This window comes from Antrostomus carolinensis, unplaced genomic scaffold, assembly GCF_000700745.2.
Source record: "Antrostomus carolinensis isolate BGI_N321 unplaced genomic scaffold, ASM70074v2 scaffold17627, whole genome shotgun sequence".
Lineage (NCBI taxonomy): Eukaryota > Metazoa > Chordata > Aves > Caprimulgiformes > Caprimulgidae > Antrostomus > Antrostomus carolinensis.
The window spans coordinates 34,459-45,397 of record NW_010326879.1 but is presented as its reverse complement, the minus strand read 5'-3'; the positions used below and the strand labels follow the sequence as shown (position 1 = coordinate 45,397).

At 38.0% G+C, this 10,939-nt stretch overlaps 1 protein-coding gene across 1 annotated transcript in view; it reads right to left on the bottom strand.

Moving 5' to 3' along the window:
- Nucleotides 1–3,733: 3,733 nt before the first annotated feature.
- Nucleotides 3,734–10,939, bottom strand: part of LOC114818737 (putative uncharacterized protein ENSP00000383407) — a 41,571-nt gene continuing 34,365 nt past the window's right edge. The window contains exons 7-8 of the mRNA XM_029085897.1: nucleotides 8,768–8,836; nucleotides 3,734–3,865 (exon numbers count right to left, since the gene is read on the bottom strand). Of these exons, the coding sequence (XP_028941730.1) occupies nucleotides 3,734–3,865; nucleotides 8,768–8,836 (201 nt within the window). The remainder of the gene's footprint in view (nucleotides 3,866–8,767; nucleotides 8,837–10,939) is intronic.

The following is a 10,939-nucleotide window of genomic DNA, read 5'->3' as shown; positions in this document are numbered from 1 at the left end:
GCTGATGGAATAGCAGAGTCTTGGATCTTATTCTTACACCTCCTGTTTTTGCCTACTTGCCTCAATTCAGGACATACCAACTAGCATTTTAGTAGTATATTTCAGGCTATCTCCTCCACATCATGCTGCAGCAAAGACAATAGAGTAGTAGCCAAGCCAAAATCAACCAAGAAAATGAAATGATACTTTACTCACAGAATCAGAAAAAGTACTATGGAATATGTTGGTTTTACTCTAGTAAATGAATTGACATCAGAAAGAACATTTGCATCATCCCCAGTGTCTGATCCCCTCATAGCAAAACCGCCAATGTCGGCTTGTTTCATTCTTAAAAAACACCAAATCTAAAATCCAGTCTTTGTAATCTTCAATTGAGCCAGTTGCTAGAATGCAAATGCAAATAATGAGGTGTCTTGCCATTGCCTGTAATCTAAATCTAAAGACACTAAGCCCACAGAGATACATTAAAGTCAGGGAGCCCGTCAGGAAAGCAGATGGCAAAATAAAAAATAATGCACAAAAAAAAAGCACTAAACCTCTTGCTGGTACTTAATAGTAACATGGATAGGACAAATCTCACCAGGGTAGAGAACGTTAACAGCCTGTTTGTGACAAAATGAAATAAAATTATTTGAATTGACATAAATCTGACCGACACATCCAAAACTACTATTTTGCCCTGGGACTTTCGGCTTAGCTTGGAATGCTGGAAGTTGCTTTTGTTAGGAGCAGGAGCCCAGCATCTCTGAGACAATTCAGTTTCTACAGAGAGTCCTATTTACTGGCAGACAGGAGGACTCACCCAACAGAGCTCAGTCTTTGCTCACAGCTCCCAGCCTATTTCTGCCAATGCTGCCCTGAAGGTCTTTCTCCAGGGGCTCTCCCTTGGAGTTTGCAGTGCTGAAGCTGTCCAGGGTTTCACTGCTGCACCTTTCTCAGCTTCTTTTAGGGGTAGTTTGCTTTCTCTCTTCTAATTACAGTTCCATCAATCAAAGCTTTAGCCTTTCTGTATTCTGTGTCAAATCCCAAGAAAATCTTCTGGGCTACTTTCAGCTAGATAAACCCCATGTTTCAGGTACTTCCTGTTGTTATGTCAGCTCCTGTGGCATTGAAAAGAAACTGAATGACTACCTCAATGTATTCAGAAATATGGTTGCTATATTGACCCACACATCTATGCGTGTATACCTTTTCTAATGATATATATAAATACACGTTAGAAAAAATGCTGGTTTTAGCAGGAGACTCTCTGATCTAAGGTTATGGTTGCTCAGGTCTCCATTTGAACACTCAGCTGGCAGGTTTCAGCAGGTATCTTGCTTCCTGTGGTTTAGATGCACATTCCTGAAAGGTGGCCTTACTGCACAGTGCAAACCAGCTCTGTCCCTGGAGCACTGTAGAGGGAACAAGCATAAAGGGAAAAGAGGCTACTCTTTACTTTTTCCCTGATACATTTCAGTCAAGAAGTCACCCTTCATGTGCTTACCACTATGTAAAGTGCCAGAAAACCCGCTGTGCCCAGTGAGAAGTGGGATAAAAGCTTCATTGCAGAGTCGTTATTTTGTATATCTCACCAACTGATATTTTTCTTGGTTTTGTTTTCCTACTTTTAAATAACCCTTTAAAAAAGCCAGCAATTAAAATATTAAATGCTCCTCCAGATAGCTATCCAGAAAGATAATTTCAGACCAAGATTAAACTCTGCTGCTTTATATCTAGCTCTAAAAACTTCTTGCTGCCACAAAGGTTATTGCAAAAGTAGGATCCACCAGCTGAGCTGAACCTAGAAGGCAGGAACACCAGTACCTCTTCAACCTCTGACATTTGTCTCGGTATCTTTAGTGTCCTTTACTAGTATTGCAGTGACCTCTAGGGGCCTGATCCAAGCCCACTGGCTTCATTGTCCCTTACTGACTTACCCCAGACTTCCAGAAAGTTTTCTAAGCCTGGAAGGATGAGTATTTAATGTATAGATGAAAAAATAGCATGTCTGATGAGAAACAGAATAGCCTAAAGCCTTCCATCTCAATGCTGCTGATGTCTGCATGGTTAAAAATGAACTACCTAGGTGTTAGCCTGAACAATGCATTCACATCCATCTACCCAAAATCTAAATTTTGTTTGTTGCATTTCATAAGCACATGGAAGATGACAGCATCTCTTTAATGCTGAATCAGAGCAAAAAGTTTCCACTTTTTATGTATTTCAGCACAAAAGAAACTGCTTCCACTTACCCAGGAGTACTGTAGATCCATATCAGTTAGGGAATATGTAAGATGTGGCTGATGAGAAGAGCAAGTACAGTTTTCCCATTCTTCTATTTTTGAAATCAAAAGGTCACAAGGACAGAGCTTGTTGTCAGGAAATGGCTTCCAGTCACTCCATAAGTGAAATTCAGTTTCTGAATGGATTGAAATAGTTCCTAAGTTATTAAGTCGGGAAGTGTATGAGCGGCCCAGAGATGCAGAAATAAAATCTGCCCTAGTCTCAGTCTCCTCTTTTCTCCTCATGTTGTCTTTCCACGTCTTCTTTTCCTGAGGTTTTGTCAGTTTCATGCAAGAAGTCAGTGCTTCTTCATCCTTGTCAGAGAGATAAGCGTCTTCTAATGTATCTTTAAAAACATAAATATGTCTGTTATAATATGTTGCAATTCATAGATAAAATAGTACATTTTTTTTCTTAAAAGCTGTCTGTTGCATTCTATATAATGAAAAAGCTGAGGACTCAATAAAAAAACAAATAATAATGATAATTAGGGAGATGGAAAGGATTTTGTACTGGGTTAGACATGTGAGCCAAAAGCAAGATTTATTCTCCATTTGGTAAATTTGTCTTGTTCCCTAAAAAGCCTGGAAAATTGTACTGGTTCTGCACTGAATATGCAAATTTGCTAATTGAATGTCATATTGCTGCATAGTTGCAGAGAGCATGAAATTAGCTTAAATACTGGAAAAATCTGGAAAGATTTTCTGGATAATTCCTTTCCCATCCTTCCTAGTATGTACGTTGTAGTTATAAAGTAGTTGCTGAAATCTAAATTTCCTCATATGTTTCAGCCCAAGCAATGATTTGGCTGGAGCAGTAGTTCATCAGCTAGTTTAAATGCATTTTGGTTTCAAAATAATCATAAAAATAGTTGCATTGTACAATAAATAGATGCACTGTTAAATCAGTGTTGACAAAACAAGTTCAAATGAAGAACTGCTGCACAGTCAGATCAGTGATCTATAGAAGACTGCAGAGAATAACCTGAGCTCAGCATCACTTTAGAATTCCTGTGCCTTATGGCCCTAGGCAATCAGGTAGGATGAGAACCTGACTTGCTTATCATACCACAGACCTTCTTGCGCTCCCAGCTGCTGCTGCCTCATGGATTAACACTGAAAGTTCTCTTTGCATTTTTGAGTTTTGCTTTTCTGATCTGAAACATGATACAATGCTGGGAACTACTCTAAAAACAAATTGTCCTCAGCACAGAAGCTCCACTGTTATACAATTCTGTTTAGCTAAAATCCCCACTTGCAAGATATACTGTTACAAAACTCTAGTTAGTGTGACAGGAAACAGGTTTTCACACTATGAAGAAGTCAGCACTAAAGTGGTATCACACTAACATCTCAGTTGGGGTTTGAAAATTGTGGGTGGTGAATGACAGACCAGGACAGGATTGTTTATAATTATGTTCAATATAGTGTCATTTGCCAAATGTTGGAAAGAATGTTGATATGATGCTTTACTTACTGAGGGGGAGCAAAACATGTTTGACATCCTCTGAGTTTTGTGTACTTGTTTTTTTGGCTCGGACCAATTTCTGCAATCGTTTTAATGTTCCCATGGAGTCTGCTTTATCATCTGGTTCTGTACCCTGCCCAAAAATCAAAAGTGTTAAAAATATTTAAACCCTACAAATAAAAACTAAGGGTAACATGGTGCTTGTTTTGAGTATGACGAAGTCTCAGATTCAAATAATTAATCATCTACACAATGCTTTAAAAGTTAGGCACTTTCTTGCTTTAGGACCAATAAGGAAAAAGGCAAGTCACAAGAGGCATCAGACTTAGATCAGTGAGCATACTGCTGTTTACATATTACTTTTCTTTAATACTCCAGTATTACTTAATACTTAATTCCAGATTAGTTCCAGAAAACATTTTAATATATACATCCACTACATTATCCATCAGCATTTTAGGTATGCACAGAAATCCCAGATGTGGTGAGCTACTGTGTTTAAATGTGTTCTGAAATACTGATATCTTCTTCTATTCAAGGTCTTATTTCCTTTCTTAGATTAAATGACAATAATGTAAATGACAATTCAAATCTGTTATTGTACATTCCAACAACGTCCTACTGGAGAAACTCAAGGTTTGGGTACTACAGGCTCCTAGAGCAGGAACTTTGTGAACGTGCAGCCATCTCACACACTTTCACTTCTGTTAAACCAGCTGCTATCTTGCAAATCAGTCCAGAAACACTTGAATTAACTTCCAGTCTGACTTTAAATTTCTCAGTGAGCTTCATAGAGAAATTTCATACTCTGACACAAATAACCTCTCTTCCATAGTCATATGCGGTGTTTCACATAGGATATCTGCTTTTCATTAGAAACAAACAAACAATATTAGAATTTCGTAAAACCATAATTCACTGATGGCTACTTTTTGGAACAATACTGTCTGGCTTCTATGGATATTCACTTGTTTTCACTGATAACTAATTTGCCCTATTGTGGCAATGCATCTTTGGTGATATTAGAAGTAACTAAGTACTAGAAGGTAGAAATGCAGAGACCTATGTTGCACTCTCCCCAACAATTAGGTCACACATCATAGATCCTTTCTGCTTCCTCATATACATAATCCTTTGAGACAAAAGTCACCAGGGAGTTTGCCAGCACAGTCTAATCATGCATAGTGGGCAGGCTGCTTAGGGATGCATCTCAAGAGATTCTGAACTCCTCAACTTTCATTTTGGTTAAAAGCTTTTTGCAAAGTCTTAGCGTGAAGCATGTCTGAAGCCCCAGCATTCACATATTACAAGTTACATCCATCCTCTGCAGAAATGATAAGGGAGAGGCTGTGCTTCAAGTGCCAAAGGTTCAGATATTTTTCTATGAAGACATGAGGTTCTCTAAGCAGAAATAGAAATCCAAGACTTCTATGCCCAGTCAAATGACATTTTTATGTATATTCATTTAATTTTGTATTGACTGTGTTGAAATTATAGTAAGATGAAGCAGAAAGCTAGTGAAAGCTAAGTGAGAACAAGTGAGATATTCCCCTATATATTCAGATGTTTGATTTCAAAGCTTGATAGGGTTTGTACCAAATGATTTGCACCACTAGTTCATCTTGGTCCAACTATAAATCGGCATGGGGATTTAATAGCCTGCAGAATCTGTAAGTTCTTCATGTAAGACCAATGGACTAACAGAATATTAGAAATTGTCTTGAACCAAGCATGACCCAGTGAAATAAACAAATACCCACATGTGTAAAATTGCACACAAGAAAACCCTGAAACAATTTTATTCTTTCAGGCACTGTTCTGATGAAATGTTCTTAGCTATGTAAAACCTTATTATTAGTCTATCTCTAAATACACCTTTAATGACTTCCTTAAATTAGCATGATTCCATTCATGCTGATGAGGCTATGCTGACTTCTTTCCTTAAAGACAGGACCTTAGGAGTCCTCCTCTCACTAAACACAGTTAGTAATGCAGAAGTTCCCATGGCGGACAGCACTTGGGTTTAGACTCCCTTCTTCTCAGCAGCATGTTACATTCTTTAAAGTCTGCAGACTGTCCTGGGAACTGCAACTCAACCACAGGAACATAGTGGGAAGCCAGAGAGTTGAACGTAACTTTAATGTGTTTTAATGTCTCCAGTGTCTTTTGTAAGTTATGGCTATGTTAGTATTTTAGTTTAGATCAGAGGTATATATTTGAAGTGAATTTCACAGCTATCCCTGGAAGCTACTTTTTGGTCTCAAAGTGCCACAAACTAAATTAATCACAGATGAAATATAAGATGAAAGATGCTTTCCAGAAGTGCAAAAGATGATCTCCAGCTACTACTGGATGTCCAACAGAGGTGCCCTATAAGGCATACAGTGTGGAGATCAGCTAATCAGCACCAACTGTTCTGCTATGCTGAGACTTACATATTATGCTGAGCTAGTTACTAATATAGACAAAACCTAGGTGCTTTCATTTTCTGCCATTTGAAGAATTAATTATTTTCATTTGTAGACTAATAAAACCTGTTGGTTTTGAGTTTAAAACCTTTTAGGTCTTCTTGAGGATCTTTGCTGTAGGATAAGGTCTCAGCAGCTCCACCTTAAAACTCTAGTCGGTTTAGGGCCCCTTTACAGCTTGTGTCTAAGTATTCATCAGTCACTGTGGGCTAAATCCAAGCATCCTTAGATTAGTCATGTTCTGATTTGTATTTCAAGCACCCTCTCCCCTCTTCCAAATTCAAGATAGTAGGACTGCAGTTTTAACTTAGCTAAAGAAAGAAATTGAGGTGTAATTTTTCAGTCTCTCATTGTGAGATGTCTGCAAAATAAATCACAGTGGGTTTAAAATGCTAATGTTGTTCTAATATAAAATCTCTTGAAGTAATAATAATTTGTTCACTTTTAAGTAACTATACAAAAGCAACATGATGACTTTGAGTTATGATCTGGGATTTGCATCATGGAGACATCAAGATAAATGGAAGATAATCTATTCAGATAATTTTATTAATGGCAAACTCTAATCCTCTTTACCTTAAAAGCACTCATTTGGTAGACTCTATTGTTAGTGAAATGTCATAAGTGCTTAAATAATAAATACAGTAACCCCCTTTTATAGAAAAAAAAAAGCTCATGCAGTACCAGTTAGTGATGGGGCAGCTTTTAAATTTACAATATTTTATTTTGGTTTACCTAAATATTCAAATACAGAAATTTAGCTGCCTATCCAAACAGAGATAAAACATTATTTGATGTAGAAACCAGACAATCAGGTGAACTGACCATCCTGGTCTCACCATTTTAGTGTTTTGTCCTGGGAAACCTTAGCCACAGCTTAGCGAAAGCATGCATAAAAGTGAGAAAAACCTGTTAAATGTTATGGTCTGGTTTCAGGCAATTTTGTTCTTGCTCTTTGTGTTATCTGGAATCTGATATCTCTAGTTGCTGCTGTTCAGGATATGAGAGAAGGAAGTGCAGTGACAGAATGTGCAGTGCTCTGGTTGGACGTACGGTAATTCGGAGTATGCTACTTTCTGAAGATACTGACCTTCCTTCTCTGTGGAAGGGGAAGGATGTTCAAAAAGGAACGATGGCAGAATATCAAAGATCAGTGCACAGAGCAGTAAGTTTCCACTCATAAAAAGCTGCTCTTTTAAAACACATTTAAAGACTTCTACATTTCACCCCTCCCTCTGTGTTCTAGGGTCAGAGCATTTGCTCACTTGAATATTGTAGCTGTGCTTGTGTTTTGTTCAATCTATAAACAAAGTTGTCTATAAGAAAAGAATTCCCTCATGAACAAGAATATTCTTTATTTCCCTGCTTAACGGGTTTTAGTCATGCAAAATCATGTCACACCACAATAAAAATTAATTGTGTGAGAAAATAAATCACAGTCGGCCCTTTAGTTGCAAATAATTTGTATGAAGTGTGTGCATGAATACTTACGGACAGGAAATACATTTGAAAAATGCACTTATAAGAATTTATTACTGAAAAAAACCCTAAATTGTGTCTAATAAACTGCTTCTAGTTTATCCTAAGATATTCTAAATACCTTAGAAATCTTTGCTCACTGATATATTATAAGGATTAACCCGTTGACAGAAATACAGCAATTTGGAAGCTAGGTGTAAAACAATGTTGGTCAGATTCAAGCAATCTCAGTCCTGTTAAGCACTGTCTTTCCTGGGTGTAACTGCATTGATTTCAATAAAAGTACTTGCACAGCATGTCACTTCTCAGCATAAAGAATTTAGCCATGACAAGGTCTAATCTCTATGGTTTTTCCTCAACCAGTTTGCCTTTCCCAAAGAACTGCAATGATTTAATCATGATTACCTATGCACTTAAATTCCGAGTACAGTGTAACAGTGAGAAGATAAAAATTACTGTATGTTTACTGTGTCAATGGTGCTATCATTATTGTACCATGGAAATTTTGTGAAAGTTTCAGTAATATCCTTGCTGCAAGTAATGAATATTGAAATAGTATATGATGACAGAGAACTTTCTGCTCAATTTATACAAAGAGTTAGTTTTGCAAAATGCATTGAATTTGGATAAATTTTATGTTAAAAAATGTCAGTAAAGCCACAGTCAACCAACACATAGACAAGCACTGTACAAACTTCTTTCAAGTGCTCCTGCCCATACATATATGACCTTTAAATATTCCTATTATTTTAGTTTGGTACTCCAGCTACTCAAAAATGACTGTAGAGTCAAACTAAGCAGGCTAGGATTATAGGCAGATTTTCTCCTGGGAATCAGAGAGCAATAATAAGGTATTCTCTAAAAGATAAAGAAATATAATGATTAATAGCAGGGCAAAAATAAGGTATTCTATAAAAGATACAGAGATATCATGATTAATAGCATAGCTATGGAGAAAGAGCTTTCAACTTTTGGGGGAGCAACATATAGTAAAGGAAATCCTACTAGAAAGGCTACTAAAGCAGCATGTTCTTCCAGGCTGCTAGCTGCTGATGAAAAAAAAATGAACCATTTTCATGGCAACTCACCATTTCATTGTTACCAGCCACACTTGGATTGTGAACTCGTGGTGGAATCCACTGCTCGTAGTTTATCACCTAGATGGCAAGAAAAGTAAAAAATAAAATAAAATAAAATAAAAAAATAGTATCATATAATTGAATACAGATTGAGAGCTCAGCAGTCCTTCAACCCAGTACTGTGTGCATATAAAAGCAATGGCTGATATATACCAGCTGACACACATTAAAATCAGTTTGATATTGAGCTGTCTTAATTTCCTTATTTATCTGGGACACAGTAACATTTTGAAGACACTCATAGTGTATGTGGTACAGTAGCAGAACCATGCATTATGTCACAGATTGCTTGGGTCTTGTCCTAGACCTTGGCTCTCCTCTCTCAACTAGCAGGAAATTCACAGAAGACTTTCCTCAGCAGCAACCCCCCAGCTGAGGAGCAAGTTTTACTGATGCATTTCTAAAAAGGGTCTGGTTCAGTTGGCCTCATTTTGCCTGGGATGTTGAGCCCCAAGGGTGTGAGTTTGAACTGGATTAACAATGCAGAGAAAATGGGAGGATCCTCAGAACTATGCAAAAACAAGACTATATACATTTTCATCATCTGCCCATAATCCATTTCTTGGTCACAATGTCCTCGTGATAGGATCATCATGGGAATATACTTTCCCTGGGGCACTGATGTGGTCCCTACTGGGCAAGCCTGACAGTGCTTATAGCTTATCAGTGAAAGTAATGAACACTAGCCTTTTTTCTTCATGAATATGAATGACACTTTGGAGGCTGAATGCAACCTAAGAATTTACGTGAGAAATGAGGCATGAACCATTTTTGAAAATGTATTAGCCCAAAGACTATATTACTTCATATTTTATGTCCTTCCCAATATGCTACAAAGAGTTTGAGCCCTCAAGGGAGCCTTGCTAGACATGAACAAACAAGAACAAAGATATGAAAAATAGATGCAGAAAGTAAAGCTATTTTTTATGATAAGGTACAATTAGTACAGTGTTTCTTATGTGGTGTTCCTCAACCTGTACGTCTGTTCCAAGTCCCTGTTTTCTAGCACTTACAGAGTGAAATTAGTATCTATTTAGGAAATGGGAAGGGATTAAAGTTTTTGTGAAGCGTTCAGGGAAGTTTATTTGCTTTCTTTTTTTTTTTTTCTTGAGAGAAAGGAAAAAACACCTAAAATGTTAAACCATTCTATTTACTCTATTTACTCTCACTTGTAAAAAGTAGAATCTTATAGAATTACAGACTCACACAGACCAGCTGAGGCAGGAAGGCACCTCTAGGGGCTGTCTAGTTTAACCCCCAGCTCAGAGCAGGTCCACCTGAGCAAGTTGCATAGGTCCATGTCCTGACAGGTTTTGAGTATCTCCAAAGATAGACTTTACACAGTCTCTCTGGAAAGCCTCTTATAGTGTTTTACTTCCCTTCATGGTATAAAAGTGTTTTCTTTATGTTAAATGAAATTTTCTGTATTCCAGTTACTGCCCATTGCCTCTCATCCTGTCGCTGGACATCACTGAGAAGTCTGACTCTGTCTTCTTTATTCCCACCATCAGGTGTTTGTACACATGTACCAGATCTCCCTGAGACACCTTTGCTCCAGGCTAAACAGTCTCAGCTCTCTCAGCCTCTTCTTGTATGACAGATGCTCCAGTGCCTTAATGATCTTCTTGGCCCTTCTTTGGATTTATTCCACTATTTTCCCTGTTTGTCTTGTACTGGATACAATAACTGAGCTCAGCACCCATATGTGGTGGGTCAGGTCACCACTGCTGAGCAGAGGGGAAGGATCACCTCCCTTAACCTGCATGGCAAAGCTCTGCCTAATGCATCCTGAGAGGATGTTGGCCTTCATTGCTCCAAGGGCACAATGCTGGCTCATGGTCAATTTGGTGTCCACCAGGACCCCCAGGACACTTTCTGCAAGGTTGCTTTCCAGCCAATTTGCCCCCAGCCTGCATTGGTGGAAGAGGTTATTTCTCCCCAAGTTTAGGACTTTTGCACTTCCCTTTACTGAATTTCATGAGGTTCCTGTTTGCCCATTTCTCCGGTCTGTTAAAGGCCTTCTGATGCACAAGCATAACTGCAAATTTTCTGGAAGTGCACTCTGTCCCATCGTTCAGGTGATTAATGAAGATGATAAACAATACTGGACCCAGGATTGAC